The 20,584-nt window shown below is 42.2% G+C and overlaps 1 protein-coding gene across 4 annotated transcripts in view; it reads left to right on the top strand.

The window, feature by feature from the left end:
* Positions 1–20,584, top strand: part of DENND2B (DENN domain containing 2B) — a 1,065,289-nt gene that overhangs the window by 960,718 nt on the left and 83,987 nt on the right. For all 4 annotated transcript variants that reach the window (XM_085648132.1, XM_085648131.1, XM_085648133.1 and 1 more), the window contains one exon: positions 508–656. In XM_085648132.1, coding sequence (XP_085504258.1) covers positions 508–656 — 149 coding nt within the window. The remainder of the gene's footprint in view (positions 1–507; positions 657–20,584) is intronic.

Here is a 20,584-nt window from a genome sequence, read left to right as displayed (position 1 = left end):
ACAGAAGTTTGCACCCTAAACTGTACTTTTGGCCAATTTATATTCAGGGCCAACAAGAGTGTACTATTTAACATTGACGGCCTTTTCCAGTATGTTAGTGATCAGCTGCCGCACTTCTGAAATGTGTGGGGGTGCCAGAGTTTGAAGTTTTCTTGTATTATAAAAGCAGGCTACATGAATTCCAGTTCCATCCATTGTCACTTATCTACTCATTTAATACCAGGTGCCTCATCATGAAGGTGTGCGTTCACGGACTGGACAGGTCTGCACCTGTTTTTTATGAGATGGCACTTTCTAGAGCACACACATTTAACTCACAGTTTTTCTGAAGTAATACATATACTGTTTACTGAAACTCCTCTTTCCACCCTAAAGGGGAGAAAGGGCTAATAAATGATGAGTGCTATAGTTACTCTGCCTTTGCACTCGGAGTCCATCGAAAGACCAATAGGCAAAGCGCATGCCTCCATAATACAGTTCTTCTTTTGTATGTTTAATGTTTTGCAGGTGATAGAGCTTCGGCGACCAATGGACTCCCGCCTTGAACATGTGGACTTTGAGTGCCTCTTTAAGTTCCTCAGTGTGCGACAGATGACCAAGATCTTTGCCTCCCTGCTGCTCGAGCGACGGGTCATCTTCATAGCAGACAAACTCAGGTAGACAGCAGGTGAACCCTTTCAATGACATTCAAGTTAACTTGTTTAGGAAGTGGATCTGTTCTAAAATGCCGAAGGCTTCGACCAACCGATTCATGATTTGTTATAGTTTAATCGAACATCTTTTATATGTGAAACCTATTTAATAGGAGTATGAATACACTACAAGTACATATGGTAATTTTATAGTTATCATCCACCTTTCTGTTTCAGCTTACTACATTACACAAAGAAATCAAAATATAGAATATATTTAAAAACATTTAAAAATAAGAATGGATAAAATAACTTTTATACACCCTTAAGAAATACAGGATTTAACTACTCAACTTTTTTCTTATTGGTTATGCAGCTATAATGATGGCAAGTCACTTTAAGTCTAAAATATATTGATCATTTGATGATTGTAAGTTTCTCACTTTTGAAAAAACGACAAATAGAAACTAGATGTAGTTGAACTATTGCTTACCTCAGTCAGTCATTGTTTATGCAAAGTCTCATCATTGTGTGATTATACTTGTATATTGCACTCTGTAAATCCAGTAGCCGGCAGGTGCTGTTCTTTGAATGGACCGATCTGGGCAAAATGTTCTAGAATAGAACGTGCCCAGAGTAATTCCTTGTGATTGAGACTAATTCAATATTTTCTGTGCATCAGTTTTCAGTGCTAGCTGTAAGCACACATGCTGGGTACAGAGATGGTTTCTTAGAACTTTTGTAAGATGCTGTTTGTTGGCTAATGATGGCAATAATCCGTGTTAAGCATTATATCTTATTGAAGACAGGTTGTACACCTTTCGGTAAGCAAATGCTGGCATTATACCCACAACACAGTACTAAGCCAGGCACGTAAATCAGTGAATATGTTCATCGTATGGTGACCGTCCAGTTCTTTGCTTGGCTCATTCTTGGAGTAAGTGTACCAGGGAGAACAGAGCCTGCATCAGCAGATTTTCAGAGTTCCTTTTACACTTCACCTTGGTTTAAAGATTCCCCAGAGGAGACTGTTCAATTAGAAACTGTCTACATTTATTGTCAACTGTCAAAACATTTTGAGGATGTGTGACAAAATAACTGAAAACATCTTGGGGATGTGGCTACCAGATTTTATCAGCTATCTGTTACATTTGTAATCCCTTATATAGATCATTTTTAGGTATTGTGTTCAGTTTTTATGTTGGACTTTAATTCAGATATACAGATGGTTTTACCACATATGATATTTTAGGCTATATTTATAGATTGTATGCGCAGAAATATTGTTTTTAGCTCTAATTTGAGAATGTTAGGAATACATTTACACATGTTTGGATATACTTTGTCTTTTGGGGTTGTCAGCCCAGATTTCCAGCCGACATACATTGTTTTGGTAAGTATGTTTATGTCTGTTTGAAATCCAATCTACAAATCATGAGCACCAGTGTGCCACATTTGGGGGCTGATTTAAAGTGTTATGAAAATCCAATTTGCAACATTTTGAAGAAAATTGATTACCTTTTGGGCCCAAATTGTGAGACTTTCTGGTTTATCTAAAGCATTTTTAAGCCAGCTGAGATGCATTTTGTGTCCCATAACTATGTATGTGTAAATTAGTGAAGGACATTCTGGTGTTGAATCACCAGATACTCAAATTAGGCAGGTGGTTGTTCTGGGCTAGTTAACACAGTTTGGGTGGGGTTGGTTCCATCCATGGGGCACAGTGGGAAGAGTTGGGTTGTTGGTCTACAACCCAGAAACACACTACCCAATGAAAGTAAGCATCATTGGCCATTTGCAATCCCAGATTTTCATTTCATTACAGTCTGCTTGTGTTTTTTTTCTGGAATAAACAACTGTATCTCGCAGACATCAAAGTGAAAATGCAATCACTAGATTTCAGTAAGTGAATCCTTGTGAGAATGTTTTCTGTCTTTTTCATCTGAAAGAGAAATACAACTTTTCTGTCTGGGATCTCTGCAGACAGGAAGGCTTATGAAACACTATCTGTGAGCTTTTCTTCTACGGACTTAATTCAGCAAATGGAGCATAAGTGACCATCACGTTCCTGCTGAGTTTTTCTTTCATAAGGAGACCTCATCTTGATGAGTAACAGCATCAGTCTTTGCAGACACTTGGTTGTAAGTCTGCGTAAGCCGGGGAGAGTGGGACAATGCACTCCAATGGCAGTAAATACATTTTGACTGAGCCCTTGGTAAAAGTATTCAATGTGAAAGGAAAGTAAATTTAAAGAAATATGACTTTTGAGTGGCTCATAAGAACCAAAAATGGGTCCAGTTCATTCAAAATGAGGCTATGTAAACTTTTAATTTGATATTCTTAGTATCATTCAGTTTCTAAATTTTGATAATTATAAGATGTATGAATTATTCCTTGCTTATGAATACCAATAGCAATGAGTGAAATGGCCCACATTTACCTTAGATACCTTGAGCCCCGGATTTAAATACACAAGAATGTCTCTGTTAAATATTCAAAGTCGTTATTCCTTTAACTCCATCAATTGATTTTGCATTACTTGGCACATCTAGCATCAAAGAACAGATGATATTTACCAGCAGTGGTTCTGCAGGGTCTAATGTAAGTGATTAGATAGGAGTTACTGGAAGGTGTCCCGGAGAGGGACGCAGGTGCTTAATAATCCAAGACAAGCCTGGGGGGAGAGGGGTGGAATAGAGGGAGGTGAGAGTTATTGTTTAGAGGGAGTCGAATTATTTACTGTTTTACTTATAGGCATGTGATTAGCAAACACCTAATACTGAAGCTCCTGAAGATATGGAGTCAGAATATGGACATTACCATAGTAATTTCGAACTGTATATGTGACAGAGGTGTACTTCAACTGGCTTGCCGAGCGGAGCAAGCGCCTATATTGTATGATGCCTTGTTTTTCAAATGACTAATAAAGTTTGTTTACAAAAAGAAATCAATGAGTATTGGGTATAGAAGGGCTTTGGGCAATATTGCAGTCATGAAGCGTTCAGTCCTACTCTGCTCTTCAACGCTTTCTCAGTGATCTGAGAGAGACCAGAGCTGTCGGCTATATTACAAACAAGCGGGTAAGTTTCTGAGTTAAGTTAGCAATAACATTACACATCCAAGATGAAGAATGACTGCATTTAGTAGTGATAGATTAACAAGAGTGGTAGTAGCAGCCTTGCAGGATATATAGCCACCACATTAGCCTAACTGGCGGCTCATTTTGGATTGAGAGTTTGCTTTTGGCACACAGACAGATAGAATGATTATGTTCTCTGATTCAAAACTAATGTCATTGCCTTGAGAAAGCTCCACGTCACCACTCGCTAGATCAAAACAGGTGTTGGCTGTAAATCTTCTCAATTGCTTATCTTTGGCATGTGAAATATATTATAATTAGACTGGATAAATACATTAAATTCACTTTTCTAATATACAAACATCTTGTAGAATTTAATACACGGGGTGCTGTCAACCCACTACTATTACAGCTCCTGTTTTTGCACTTGCTCTGTAAAGAGCACTTCAGTGCAATGTGTGATTACATGCTCTTTCAGGAGGAATGTCCATGGGCCCATTAGACCCCTGTACTGCCTTCCAAAAAGGGTCAAATAGTGGTGGAGTAAATGTGCAGTACTTGCTGTGTGGTGCATAGTCAGCCTCCTAGTAATATTTGCCCACATTTGTAGTATGCTGGAGGCATAAGGGCAAATTGCCTTATGTGTGGAGCCACCTCCCCTTGTATATGAGGGAATTTCCCATGTGCAAACATTGCATGACTGTATTACAGGAGGGGCTGCACAAGCATCAAAATGGACACAAAAGTCTGTCACCCCACCCACTGGGCACTTATGTAAAAGATCCCCAGGTTTCTCTACTCATTCGCTCACCATAATACACAGTTGGAAAAAACACTTCCTTCAACTACGTGTGATAATGTACGAGATGTCAATAACTAGGGTGTATCCAAGATAGAAATGAATGTGACTATTACGCCAAATGTAGGATTCACCATTCAATCATCTCAAGTAAGAACCTCATGTTTTTGGTGCAAATGCAACTCTTTGAAGCTGGATGGTAGTAGCGATGGCATTACTTGGGGTATGATGAACATGGATGCCTTGGTTACGAAGCTCTTGCTCATAACATGGATATTGGTGTCAATGTTATTGCTTTATGTCTTATGACTTTAATGGTTAAGGCAGTGCTTGCTATTTCATGCCTTTGGTTATCATGATGGTGCCTGATTTCTGTTACCCTAAGCTATTTGATTATTGATCTCTATTTTGGTGAAACCATTAAGTTATTGTGTCTTAGGAGATGATAAAATTGCTGCCTTTTGTGTCAAATCCGTTGCTTGAGACTTGATTCCTTAAGTATGAAGCCTTTGATTGTGTATTTATGTATCAAGTGACATTGCACTTAATTTTGTGTTATTGCTTTTCATGGTGAAGCCTGTTCTTGGATGTTGTTGCCTGTTGGTTGTAAATCACTGCTTGGGTCATAATTATTGGTCTTTGCTTGAATCTTGATGTTTCTGGATGTATGAACACAAGATAGCTGCTTGAGACATCTTGCCTTGGGAGGTGAGGCCTTTTCTTCAAGGCGGTGCCTCTATGAAAAGAATAAGGAATTGTTATTTAGGCACTAATCAATACACTTATGTGATTTCCCTTGAATTGCAGTCATAGCAAATCAGTAAATTTTCACAAAAGAGTAGCTTATTATTAGCAACATGGGCTTGATCCCTTTTAGCTTGAGATACTGTGCCCCAGGACAGTTTTGCAGTAAGACAGCAAAGTGTTCTTTTTTTAACAAGGTTGTAGTGTTTTCCTAGAAATACTTTTGTCTCCAGTGGATCAAAACATGTGAAAATACATAAGATGGGTATAATCACCTATGCATTTCTGTATTTTAAGATTAGTGGAGACACAGTACAAGACATTTAGACTTACTGTGTTCTTTCCCCAGCCAGTCTTCAGTCTCCACAACAAAGCTAAAGTATTTTCACAAGCGACCTTCAAACTTCAAGGTGTCCTCAATAGCTGGTCAAGATTACCATCATGTGTTTATACACTTCCATCATGGTAGAGTGTGTCCACTGTCCTCTTCATTATAGTAGAATGTTAGCATATTATGTTAATAGTGCTAAAATGTATTGACAGCCATATATTGTCTGCATACCTCCCTCACTCATTAGGCCTCACCTAAGAGAGTGCATGTGCTGTTGCTTGCAAGACATTTCGTAGCTTACATGAGGCTTAAATGCCACTCATTGCTTACTATTGATTGGCTTCATTGACACTCTCATTTCCTCGCTTCTCTTTCGTCAGAGTATGCCTGCTTTACTTCCTCTTCGTGTGTTTAACCCTCCCCCAAGAGCATGGCCCAAGTACTGCTTCCTTTTGGGGTCCAGTGTTCTTTCACTGCTCGCTTTCTGAGGTACTTTTTAAAAACTTTACATGTAGCCCTTTATAAGAGTGCATGTGTTTGCCGGCCATCTCCCCCTTCTACTCTGCATTGTTGTTGCTTCCTCCATTGTTGTTGCCCTGTCATTTTGTCCCTGTTGTTGATGCTTGACCCTTTATTTTCCCATCGTTCTCTGTTGTTGTTGCTCTGTTGTTGATGGTTACCTCGTCGTTTCTTGCCCCGTTGTCATTGTTGTCCCATCATTGCCCGCCCCATCCCCCTTTCTTCCGTATTATTGCTTGCACAATTACGCCCGCCGTCCGTCTGCATTGCTTGCACGGCCCCTGCATTCTTCCTTCCCCCTCTACCTCTACTCCCACTGCGTTCTGTCTTGAACCATCCCCCTTCCGCTTTGTTGCTTGACCTTCCACTCCTGCCGGGGAGAACAAGCATTGGCAAAGCCAATAGGTCTTGCCTAAGCAACATCTACTGGCTTTGTCAATTTTGTTTAGCCATATTGTATAGAGGCATGGCGGCTTTGTAGCATGGCTGAAGAAAAAACAAAAAAAAAGTAACATGGTCTATGCTGGCCTCCTCATAGCGCTATTTCTTTTTATTGTCAAACATGCGGCATAGCAGCTGTGCTACTTTTACAATATGTTTTACAAAAAATTGGCGAAGCCAAACAGTAGCACTATTTGAGTTTGACAATGTTTTTATCGATGTTTCCGACAAACATTGACTGCCGTACAACATGGCTAAAAAACACTGACAGAGCCAATAGATTGAGGCGAGACCTACTGGCTTTGCCATTGTTTGTTTTTATAAACGCTTCATATACGTTCTCATTAAATACTGGAGCTTTTAAGAGCAGGGAGTTCAGGACTCTAGCTTTTTTGCCACCTTGCATCTGCGAGAGGAGCCCCTCTTCTCTGCATCTGTTGTGGCCTCTATATGAGATATTGTTCAGTGAGGGCTTTGTTTAGTTCATCCTAGTGTCTGTCACCAATGCCGCTAGTAGGGTATGAGTTCTTAAAACAAATACCTGCTAATTCTTTCTTCTGAACAGGCTTGTGATCAGGCACTGGATGGATTATGAAGCCCATGAGCTCTGCTGTGCCCACCCCTTTGAGTAACATCTACTCATTCTTGTGCAATTACTGGCCTGTGTGGGAGACTTAAATGAGTTGATTGGATTCTCTAATTATAACTAATACACTCCCAGATGACGTGGATACTAGGAACCCCTGCCTTGTGAACTGAGGTGGCATTCGCCTTCTCTTACCCTCCTCCTATCTGCCTTGTGAGTTCCAGCTGTAGAATGGTAATTATATGTTTGAGAAGGACAGCGTAATCTGTATTCATGTAGTGATGCCTTGGAAGGGGTTCTTTCCTTATACATTTGTTTGTGAGGGTGACAGACATGAAGAAATGCTGGCTTTTATATTTATTTTACCTATGTAAACAATATTTGTGCCTAATAGAGCAGACTGTTTCACATAGGATCCATTTCTAAGCCCTTGAACAACTGACTTTACTAGTCTTTTTTTCCTTCCATCAGCCCAATTAATGGGACATGTGTTGAGTTGTCTATGAGCAGTCTAAAATACAATTCAGTCTTTCTAGTCGGAGAGAAATGATAAAAAAAACAGTATATATAGCCCGATTTGATGTTGAGAGCTCTAGAAAGGCCAGGCTCTGCACAGTTGTAATATAATATTAGCAGAGTGGAGTTTTGTGGTCCTACGGTGGATCACCATGAATCATACAGTCTCCACCTATTGTGGATGCCCAAAAAAGAGGTGTATTTTTGTATTTGTTTTTCCAGACTAACTACTCAATAAAACAACTTGTGAATCTTGAGTCGTCTCAAACAGCAAACTGTTACTACAGGTAAGTAACAAGTTTCATATTAGCTGTGAGGCTTGTTTTGCAATATTGCACCAGGAGTCCCCAACCTTTTCTGTAGTGAGAGCTACTTCTGATCAGTAAATATCACTGTGAGCCACAAAAGGCTAATCAACTCCAGTATTGTTACCAGACACCCCCACGCCCAGCTTCATTGACTTTAAGCCTAATGTCCATAGAGCCAGATACAGATGGAAAAAATACTTTGGCCACTATGACAAGGCTGCCATGTGTGTCAGTGAGAGTGCGTTCTTTGGGATGTATGAACATGCGTGCCTATGTATGGGATATATGTGTATGAATGACTGAGAGTCTATGTCATATGCACTTGTGGCACAGGACATACCTTTTGCATTATATTGCACCGTTACATGTATAACGCAAAAATAAAACTTTTTTTTTTTAATGGGAGAAGTTCAAAGTGCAGAATAATGTTCTGCACCAGTGTTCAAATTATGGAACATATTTCTGCACTTTAAATTTCTCCCATTTAAAAACAATTACTGTATTTTTCAGTTCTACATATGTCACAGTGTCTACTGCTCATTAGCAGCAAGAGGACTGCTGTTTGTAAATGCCACACTTTGAAATGGGAGAAAATTAAAACGAAGAGTTAAGTTAATCATTAGGGTAACTTTCCATTTTAATTTACTCCCCTTTAAAAGCATTAAGGAACATAATTGTGTTCTCATTCTCCAATTTTGAGTTGACAGGGACTTTTTTAAGAGTTAAATACCTCAGTACTTCAGTCATTCATCTCGGTGCCCCAGCCTGGTCCATGCATATCAGGCCCTTAAACACAGCCTTCCATTAACTTTAAAAGGAAAATCTGACCCTGTGCTTATTTTAAAATGAATTCAAGGCTGCAGGCTACTCTGTTGGTGTTTGGGAGCTACTGGTAACTCGTGATCGACTGGATAAAGACACCTCCATTGGACAATAGGGGAAGAGAGGCAAGACACTATATTAGGAGCAAAGAAGTTGCATAATGTGTGATTGCAATAAGAAACAAAGCTGTAGCTCATCGTAATAAGAGTAGATAGGCCAAGATGTCCACAGTTTTGTTTGAAGCAATGGTCAGGCACTGCAGCCTTTGATACAGTAAAACATTCAAAGCTACTTATTTATCAAAAGAGAACAGGGAAAAGTCCGGATTCTTTGCCATTGTGTACATTGGTACCAAACATGAACTGAAAAGGACCACAGCATCAGGTACATATTTGTTTGCATGTACATACAGCTTGTAGTTATAGTAATGCTATTTAAAATACACTGATTGAGCAAAAGTCAAATAGTGTTTTCTTCTTCATCTGAAAAATGCTTCACCAACACATTTTTTGACCATAAATGCCATTAAAAAACGTCTAACACCTATACTTTTTAATGCTTTTAAAGAATAGTGCTGATAAAGCAATTGGCGCCTAGTGCTGCTTGTTGTGGGGGGGGGCAGCATTTCCATACAACAACAAGCATTGGCATAGCCAATAGGTCTCGCCTTTGGGACCTTATAAGTGTTTTGCCATGCAACAGTTGTTGTTGCACTAAGGATATTGTGCTGCATAACTAAATACTTATAAGGTCCCAAAAGCGAGACCTATTGGCTATGCTAATGCTTGTTAGAACTGCCGGTGCTGAGCACCGCCAGGACCCGGCCCACTTAAAGCCCTGTATAAGACTATTAGAACATTCCACTCACCGAAAGTTGCAAGGTCTACATTAAAATGCAAGAAACCAATTGACAAATAATTAAACTCGAGCAGAAGGCCCACACAAAACAGTCTTGGCCCTCAGCCACACCACTTTCTTCAATACTGCTCACACCATTCAAGTGTTTTATTAGAGGGAATGCCTGGATCAGATAGATTAATTAATGAAACACTGTGTTGAACTAAGAGGGACTAGTATGCGGCAGAACGAGCTGGAATAGAAGCTGAGCTAGTGCGAGAATATCACACTGCCCAGCGAGCTGGAATCGGGGGAAATCTACAAGGACGCTGAGAGGAACACGTTTTGTAGTTATTCAAGCATCGAGCTGATCCGCTGCTGCTCCTCTGTGGCCATCGCAAATATTGCCTCGCAGAAATGTCCAAAAGGAAATGGCTCTGTTAAAGTAGGCCTCACATTGCTTTCGTGCAGAGCCCTCCCTTAATAATTTAGTGTGAACTCCCACACACTGACATAATAGTTTCTCCTAATTATTATGTTAAATGCTGAGAGTCCTCTAAGAAATGTATACAAAACTGATGTTCAGCGGTGTTTCTAAATTTACCACAATATATGTGCGCCATACGAAACATTGCACGGGTGAACAGAAGCAGACACCCTAAAACAAAAGTTAAACAAGCATTGAAAGCGTGCATCATCGCGATCGCTCTGAAAGCGAAAGTGATCACATTGACGCACGAGTTTTCAAAGTGCTGCTGAAGGCTAGCGCGCGTGCACGGTAGCGTGAACGCAAGTGCTAGGCCAGCCAGCAGCACTTTGAAAGCTCACACACAAAATGTCTCTCCGAGCCAGCGCATGCGCTGGGCTCAGCGAGACCTAAAAAGGGCGACAAGGCCACATCTGGAATGGCAAATGTGCATGCAGGATGTTGCCCTGGGTGTGCACTGAAATATGATTTCCCTCATTCGCATGTGGGCCATGAACATGTGGAATCCTCCTTTTTCTGTGTGCCGGAACATAAGCAGAACAAAGAGTGTTGAAAAGCCACCACTCAGTAGGAGGTGCAGAGTTGAGCACTCCCCACCCCTGTGGTACCTTCTTGTGGCGTAAGGCGCCCCAAGAAACCTCTGGGGACATACTACCTCCAGAGAAAGATGCCAGTGAATTTGAGTGCAGTAGGGGACGGCTTGCAACACTACAGAAACCTAGAGAAGTGCCACAAGAGCCGAAAAGGGTGGCTCGTAAAGTCACAGAGTGGTGTATCCAACAGGTGGGGTAAACTACCTGCAGTGCAGACAGAAACGGTAGGCGCATGCGCAAGAGCACGCCATTATTTCTATGAATATGGCGCATGGCCTCAGTGTTCACGAGCGCGGGGAGTAAGTACCTGTGTACACCGAGGCTACACCAGTTGAGGGTTCTCTGTGCATAAAGACACAGATCAGAACTAATCAAATTGGACAAACAAATTGCAGTGGTTCATCGAAAACAAGTGGATTGAAACATGATGTGGCTAGCAGCTCTCCAGTACCACATTACAGGCTGTGCAGATGTGTAAAAGTAATACGTCTATGAGTAGCTGTATAAAAAATGCCATGTTTTTAACCACACATATTGCTCAGCTGTTGTTTCTGCACATGCCCCATTATTCCCGGCGTCCCCCTCCCACCCCTCCCCCCTTAGTCTGTAAATATCGTTCGGAATGACGTCTCTGAATGCGGCTATTGTTCTGGGCTTCGTGTGTTAGCACATTCCAGCACCGCGGCTCCTTTCTCACGGCCACAGCTTTTCAGGCCCATTGCTCAACTGCAGTGGTTTTTACTTCACAGAAGAATGACTCAAGGCTTTTATTGAGATATTTTCATGGCCAAATCAGCCTGTCAAAGTCTGCGAGAAAAACGAAATGTGTCCGCTTTTATTCCCGTCAACTGGGCTTCGAGTTTTTGTGTTTTTTTAGTTTGTAATATTCGCAGCCGCCCAACCCAGCAGGCGTGCTTTGAAAGTCACTCATAAACGGTGGAAGCCTCGCTCTCTCTCAGGTACCTTGTCTGAGTGCTTCAGAAGTGGGGCGCGGGTCCTTGTGAATTAAAAAAACACCCCCTGCGGTGCCACTGCAGCTCGACATTCATTACGTGCCCGTCGCGTCACCTTAAATCTGATTTATGATGTTGCAAACGTATCTTGTGAATGGCACAGATTCGGGTCCATATCTCTAACAGATAATCTTAATATTTCTGCCAGGGAAGGACACATTGTTCCATTGGGCAGCAAGATACTGCCACTTGTCTGCCCATGGATGTTTCACTCGTACTATTTATAGGTTCCAAACGTGGTGTCTGGAAAAGTCGAAGCACATGTAGTTACTCACGTTCTCTATTCTCGTCTGGACCCCTGGGATGCAGCAAAAAGCACCACAGTATTGTAGTGGTGAAGTAGGGGCCAGCTTTGACCCAGCCGATTGGTAAAGGCCTACTTCACTCTTGGACCGCCCAGTGAGCGACCAGGCATTAGGGGAAAGATACAGATGCAACAGCTGGAGGGTGAGATGGGTTCCAGCTGTGACCACAACATTTTCAGTAGTGCCAGATATCAGCAGCTGCCGTGTGATTAGAGATCCCACAAGCTCCCTGCAACGCATGAGTGGTCCTACAGATGGGTTTAAAAACAGAGTTCAAATCCACTCTCCATAATTTATGGTACAAGAAATACATTGAAATGAACCTCTTTGTAGGTCCCACTACAGACAACGTTAACTGTCTGTTAGACCTCATGTTATTGATACCTTAAAAAAAAGGTACATGTCAGAAGTAGCACAAAGAGAGGGGACTTTGGACAGCCCCCTTCACCCTCAGGCTTTCATGGATTCCTCGTGGCTTGCCGTTGCTTGCATGAGCCATAAGGTCCAGTCACGGTCTGTTATATGTCCCTTTTCGTTCCTGTTGGTGATGGTGCTCACGCAGAAGCAGCATGCCTTCTAGCGTGCACTTCACCCAGTGTCCGTTCTTTGATGCATTTACTGACATGATGGCATTTGAATTGCAGGTTTATATTTTTTTGTTCAGCAAGCACGTCTTGTTTGTCTTTATGGCAGGCTACGACTATTCAGCTATCACCCTTCAATGTCATTTGATTTACTTTGCTGACTTGATAGTATGCTGCTGGACTTTCGACTTTTTTGTTCACAAAGTAAAGATGTGCACACGCATAAGCTTTCTTACATCTGCACCAAAAATACAGGTCACTTGCTAAAAAGATCTACTATCAGGGCTTTAAGTGGGCCGGGTGCTGCTGGTGCTGAGCCCCAGCAGTTCTTAAAAGCAGATACTGAGACGGGTCCCTATCGGGCTCTCCATTTTTGCCCTCACCCTCAGGGTGACAAATAGATCTGAACTCTGCAGCAGTGCCGCCCTTCACAGCCTTTGATGTAACTTCAGAGACTCCTTAGAGTTCTTTCACAGTCAGAACTGAAGCATTTTCAATGTAATATACAACAAAGCCAAAGTTGTTGCTTATTTATCTTACTCTATCAACAACCATTGACAAAGCCAACAGTTTTGACTTCTTGTAGGTGTAATGTTACTTGTAATATATATGTGGATGCAAGGACAGAAGCAGCAAAATACCATTCGGGCGGCACACGATGCTAAGCACAGATTTTTATCTTATGTGTTTATAAGCCACGCCCTTAATTTCATCCGCCACGCCCCTTTGGGACACCCCCCCAGTTTTTTCATCCCACGTAAGGCCCTGTCTATTATGCAATATTTTACTGTTTTGATGTTCACACTTACAATGCAAATGTCATCTTTTGAGGGTACTGTTCAACTCTGCTAAGGCAGTCTTCTCAATAAAGGGGTCTTCTTCCAGTTTCTATATTGTTGTAATGCAAGTGGTTTGTTGCTTCATTATGCGTGTTCTTACTAGGACAAATGAGAGTGACACACACATCTTGCAAACTATTACCTAACCACCCTCTACAAAAAGCTAGCCTGTTAGCTTTGTCATTGCAAGTTTATGAAAAGCAAGGCCAATTGGACTGTCAAGCCTCACATGCATGAGGCGTATGTGTCCTAAATATGCAAAAGGCCACCTGAGGTGGCAGGTTAAAGTATTACGTGTATGCGCGAGGGTCTCCCCTTATATGGATTTTTTGGTATTGCGGGATTGTATAAAATATAGAGCACCCTTGAGCCTGGGGATGACAGCTCTCTACAGTGGGAACACGACCTACCATAGTAATTACTTGTTTTTATATAGTGTCAAATCTATATAGGATCTATGCATTTAGACAACATAAACTAAGGGATTGGTATCCAGACTGATTCTGTGCACCCCCGAAGGATATGTTAGTCTGTAGACCAGCTAGCTCATAGAGCCACTATGAGCCCCTCTTACCAAGAAGCGAATAGTTTCTGGCAACTATCGAACATTGACAACCCTGACCCCTCAGGGATAGTGGAAACACTACAATGCTTTTCGCTTAGTCACTCGTGCTCACTTAGTCTCCGAGAGATGCACAGAATAAATGGTGGGGACGTTTTCAATAAGTATTTATTGAACCAGCGTCATTCTATTATAAAATACGTGTGCTGCTACAACCATGAGACAGAAAAAGATATATACGATTATGAGCACTAGTAGAGTAAAGGAAAAGTAGAATTCTACCATAGTGCTAAAACAATGAATATATGCAGGCATATAGATACATAACAGTAATAATGTGTACTCCTATGATGCAAACCCTAACTAGATGTACCTAAATGTACCTAGCATGTATGTAGGTGCATAGCCAAGAATCCCCTGAGGATAGAGACAATCCCATTACCTGATGTTAGGAGAGCAAAGGACCCCATCTTGGTCTCGAGAGGGACACCCCGCAAGGCATGTCAGACCACTGCGTGCTGGAGTGTCTGTGTGCAGGGACCTCAGCGTCACGCGTCAGCGTGTCAGCATGGAAGTCTTTCTCCTCTAGTTTGCCCAGTGAAGATGGAAGATGTAGTGCTTATACACCCGAAAGTCACCCTCAGGGTTTTCTACCTTGAATTGTACTATGGGCATGTCGGGCAAGGATGACGACAGAGGTGACCCTTATACAGAGTTATTATGCAGAATATGGTAATCCTGCTGTGTTACTGAGAATCCTCATGCATAATACATGAGGCTAGTTTTCAGAGAAAACCACAGAACAGTCATGTAGCACCTAACTTGGTAAAAGGTCAGCGCCAAACCCATTATGTAGAATAATGGTAGGACAGATGTAGGTAAAAGGTTGTGTAACTTCGTAGGCCTATATTGGGGTACATTGGGGTTCATAACAATAGTGCTTCTTGCCCCACTTCTGCCATTTCTAAGCGCTGTAAAAAACAGTGCAATTACTATCCCATTATCATACTTATCATCTCCAGGAGGATGGAAGGCTGAGTCTGCCCTTAACAGGATTCGAACTTCTGACCTGAAGATCACTGCTATCTTCATGTGAAGGATATTCAGGTCACTGAGTGTCCCTCTAGCTCGCTAGGACTAATTCTGTAGATATCGTTTTCCGAAGGTAAAGAATGCAAGATGTTGGGAAAAATTGTAATGAGAGGAAAAATAAGTTCTAGCAAAAGTTGCAAAAAGTAAATTCCTCGGAAAGCGAGGTGATTGCGAGTTACATTTTACCACTTCTCAATCCTGGAACTGTCACAATCTGCTGCATTTTTGGGAATTCTGCCGCCCCTCACTGCTGTCGCACATGAACATTGCTGTGCCTTATCAGAAGCTACAAAAGATGATCATCTGGGGCACTTTAATATCAAGGATAGCCATATCCCAGTGGTGTCCAGGAAGCCAGAAAGCAGTGTTATTGGAAGATATGTATTTGGAGTGTAGTACTTTTTGGAAAACAGAATAGCTTTGCCATGCCTTCTGTTTTTAGTGGCAATGTGTAACATTGCCATGTGCAACTCATGGAAACTTCTGTCCTGTAGTTTAATCTAGTCATTTCTATTTAAGAGAGCCACATTCAAACAACACCTGCACTTGATTGATAGAAGTTCAAAGGTATGTATCGCTTTGAGCAGGGCTTTAAGTGGGGTCGAAAAAACTGGGGGGTCTCTCAAAGGGGCGTGACCGATGTAATTAAGGGCATGGGTTTAAAACAAGTGAGCTAAAAATCTGTGCTTAGCATAGTGTGGCACCAAATTGGTATTTTGCTGTTTCTTTCATTGTATCCACATATATAATATAACAAGTAACATGATACCTACAACAAGCCAGGGCTATTAGCTTAGTCAATGGTTGTTGGTTGTATAAGAAAAAAAGCAACTTATGGCTTTGTTGAATATAATATTGAAAATGCTTCCATTCTGAAATGAAGAGACAGTGAAAGAACTATAACTGGTCTCTGAAGTTACATCAAAGGCAGTGAAGGGTGGTACTGCTGCAGAGGTAAGATTTTGTTTTTCACCCTGAGGGTAAAAATGGAGACGTCGATAGAGACCCGTCTCCGCAGTTGCTTTTTAGAACTGCCGGTGCTGAGCACTGCCGGGACCCGGCCCACTTAAAGCCCTGGCATTCAGGTGCTAGCGTAAGTCTGTGTAGGAAACCATCTGAAATGTGATTGTATCTGCATTGCACCGTTCCTGGCATTTTCTCCTGTCAAAACATGATTCCAAATGTTAATAAACGCGTATACTTAGGAATTGTGTGGGGGCGTCTTTCACTGGCCCACTGCGTAATTAAAAATTAGTGTGCAACTTGCAACATTTTTGGAGGCCCCCACGAAAATTACCACTATCTACAATGTACCTGTCCATCTACCATATTAGTTAGCCCTCCTCACATATGCATAAAGGACTTGGGTCGCCAGTCACGCCAGAGCTGCACTGCAGGGTCTTATGTGAACATTGGTGAAAAAAGGTTTTGTATTCCTCTAGGATCGGGCTCTCTATATTTTCATTCAGTCTGGAAGGACGTTCACCTTCCCTTGTTTCTCACAAAACCCATGCATAGCATACTTCCTTATGTTGTTCCCAGTGGATAGCCTGCTTTTTGTCAGGGTTTTTGTGTGGCCAAATCCTATTTCCTTAGTTCTGCATAAGAAAAGTCTGTCTCATTCCCCTTCCTTTAGCGGCACCATCTACATGCCCCATGTTAAAAATTGGAATTCATTTATTTTAACAGAACATTAGCTTCTACATCTAGCCTTGATTTTTGCACAATCCAGCTAAATACGTTTTTACTATTGTAATAACGTGATCTAAATGGGATACTGTGATACAAATGTGATTTTTGAATGGCCAGTCTTTTAAAAAAAACTTTTATGGTACAGTTCAGCTTTACAGTGTTCCGTGGTGAATCATCATTCTTTTTCCAGGTGTCTAATACTTTTAGTACCACAAATATCAGAGTGGTGCAAAATAAAGTTAAAACCTACTATATCCACTGGTACACTTTGACCTAGGCATCACTCTCACTTTGGTTTCCGCTGCAATATCCCTTGGATTCAGTGTTGACCGAAGCATTGACTTACATTCCGGCATCTCCGAATTACCTCAATCCGTCTTATTCCAGGTCCATTATACATAGAACTGTAAACCTCTTAAAGGCTTAGGACCACTGTACATGCCTTGGCCCTCCCAACCCTAGCATCAACGCAATGCTCGTAGGTGTCGCCAAAATAGCGTTGGCCCTTCTCAGAAACTCATATCTCCTCTGGCCCCCTCAAGATAACTCATATCTCCTCTGGCCCCCTCAAGATAACTCATATCTCCTCTGGTCCCCAAGATAACTCATATCTCCTCTGGCCCCCTCAAGATAACTCATATCTCCTCTGGCCCCCTCAAGATAACTCATATCTCCTCTGGTCCTCAAGATAACTCATATCTCCTCTGGCCCGCTCAAGATAACTCATATCTCCTCTGGTCCCCTCAAGATAACTCATATCTCCTCTGGCCCCCTCAAGATAACTCATATCTCCTCTGGCCCCCTCAAGATAACTCATATCTCCTCTGGTCCTCAAGATAACTCATATCTCCTCTGGCCCGCTCAAGATAACTCATATCTCCTCTGGTCCCCTCAAGATAACTCATATCTCCTCTGGCCCCCTCAAGATAACTCATATCTCCTCTGGCCCCCTCAAGATAACTCATATCTCCTCTGGTCCCCAAGATAACTCATATCTCCTCTGGCCCCCTCAAGATAACTCATATCTCCTCTGGCCCCCTCAAGATAACTCATATCTCCTCTGGTCCCCTCAAGATAACTCATATCTCCTCTGGTCCTCAAGATAACTCATATCTCCTCTGGCCCCCTCAAGATAACTCATATCTCCTCTGGCCCCCTCAAGATAACTCATATCTCCTCTGGCCCCCTCAAGATAACTCATATCTCCTCTGGTCCTCAAGATAACTCATATCTCCTCTGGCCCCCTCAAGATAACTCATATCTCCTCTGGCCCCCTCAAGATAACTCATATCTCCTCTGGTCCTCAAGATAACTCATATCTCCTCTGGCCCCCTCAAGATAACTCATATCTCCTCTGGCCCCCTCAAGATAACTCATATCTCCTCTGGCCCCCTCAAGATGCTAGAATCCCTTTCCCATTGGTCTGCACAACCCACAAATCTTTATGGCTAGACATACCTTCCTATTTCAAAGACACTGCAGGTAACAGAAGCACTATAAACAAATTGCAGATTAGGCTGCAGTTCAAGGCCCTCTGTATATCATTTAAGTCCCTACATGGCCGTGGCCCAGCCTATTTGGAACAATGTTTTCAACGATACACCCCTATAAGATCTCTTCGCTCTTCCTTTAGTGCAAATCTAAATGTTATTAAATTCCAAAAAGCCACGTGGGACGGGATGAGTTCCGTAGCCTGCACAGCAAAGCTGTGGAACTCGTTCCCCGTAGAGCTCAAGAATAAATCAAATCTACTGGAATTTTGGAAACGCCTGAAAACCTGGTTATTCCAATAAGTAGTTCTATCTGTCTTGCTTTACTGTATGCTGTTTCTTTCTCAGTTGACTTAGCGCCTAGATACCCCTAGGTGGTTGGTAGCCGCGCTCTAGAAATCTCGTTTTCATTTTATTTCTTTTCATTTTTTTAAATCACAGAAGTATAAAAATCCAAAGCGCTTATCCAAACCTACTCATGTTCTGGCTCCAAGACTCAAGAGCAGCCTACCTGACCTAACAGTCTATTATCTATCATGAGAAATCTTTCGTTCCACCTGTGCATCACCTATCCGAAAGACTGTAGTGTCCCACGGTTCCCTCGCTACCACTGAATCCACTTCTCCGATGCTTTTGTTAATCCAGTCCTTCATATCTCTATTTTATTGCCCAGTTACTTATGAAACCCATCCCTGCCTATTCCACTGGTATTAAAATAGTGCTTTCCCCACTCCTCGTAAAGCCTAAAGCACCACATACATTTTTGGTTAAAAGCTCCTCCGTGTGTTTACTTTATATAGTGCTTCCATAGGTTGTCATCGGCTCCTTGGCTCTACTTTTTGATTGAAAGTGTGCTGTATGTTTCCTGTGTGGAAACAAGTAGGTGCAGTGTGTTGAGGGATCATAGCGGGTTACAAGTGTTGCATTGGGAGTAAACACAGAAGCGTGCATGTTGCATAGAGGGCAGTCACAGCTGTGTGTGAAGTTTCTTAATGAGTGTATGTTATCATCATGTTTTTGTTTGTTTTTGATGGTGCGTATATGGTCGGAAGCCGGGGTATCATATTGGGTCAGTTAGGGTATTATATTGGGCCGAGTACCGTGGTAGCATGTGGTCCGGGACCATTCGAAAGGTTCTGGTCGACCCAAAGGCTCTGTCACAATATCTACCCAGGCCACTTCATAGTCCCCCTGCTTTGCTTTTAGTTTTGAGGACTCGGTCCGCTTCAAATAAGCATAAAAATAATAGGGGCGCAAATAGGAAAAGTGAAACAGCAAGCCCCATAAGGCCAAGTGCTGTTAGCTAAAAGAAAACACGTACAATCTGTTCTGCCTTATTCAGTGAAACTTTGACATTTGTAAACTGAAATCATAACTTAAGGTTTCTAATCATCAAGAGAAGAACACAGAGATAACACTAAATATTGTGAACAGATATCAACACATTGTGAAAAGGCATCTGGTGTGAATAGCTGCAAACCACCAGTGACCGCGATTAACCTAGAATCAAAGCTAATGCAGTGAGTCTTTGTCCCCACACACCTCGCAATAGTCCCTATCACGCTGCAGACAACTTGCTACAGTTCCAGTTCAGAAATGAAGCATCGTAGAAAAAACTAGATTTGTTCTGCATTCGCTCTGCTCCAGTATAAACGAGGCAGTTCTTAGCATCCGTTTTCTGTGACATCCATCACATCCTGAAAAACACAAGCAGATCACTATTTGCAATTGCTGTTTGTTCCTGTAGCAACTGAATCACATTTGGCTGGCTCCACTAAGCCAATCACAACACTGCAGTGCAGCATTGTGATTGGTTTAAGTGCCGTGGATCGGCACTCAATAGGGACTGGGGGCCTTGGCATGTTCCACACCAGGCTGTGTAATGCCGCCTGGTGGGGAACATGCAAAGTGCGCATGACTGTCTGGCCAGGCCAAGATGCTGGGCCAAGCAGTCATGGGCACTTGGGAAGTGCAAACCACTGCTCCCCCAGTGCCTCCAGCCCCGCCCCGCCCTAACCCTGCCCCGAACCTGCAAAAAATAAAATGATAATAACTATGTTTTATTTTTCCTGCTCAGAGAGCAGTGGGCGACACTCATCTGCCTTAGTGGAGGAGCTGCCCCTGCCAGTCTTGCCGAAACAGACACAACAGCAGCATCCTGAGCATTCTGATGCTCGTCGCTTGTTTTTGAAGTAGCTCTTCTTTATGCACGGTAATTAACAAATTGTTCCTCTTACCAAATTTCTGGTACTTGACTGAGTGACCTTCTTAAGAATAGAAGTCCGAGCCGTGTCTCGTGACCTGATGCTTACC

Source organism: Triturus cristatus, chromosome 3_2, assembly GCF_964204655.1.
Source record: "Triturus cristatus chromosome 3_2, aTriCri1.1, whole genome shotgun sequence".
NCBI classification, from domain to species: domain Eukaryota; kingdom Metazoa; phylum Chordata; class Amphibia; order Caudata; family Salamandridae; genus Triturus; species Triturus cristatus.
Note: the sequence above shows the minus strand (reverse complement) of the source record. Positions and strands in the feature narration are given on the sequence as shown.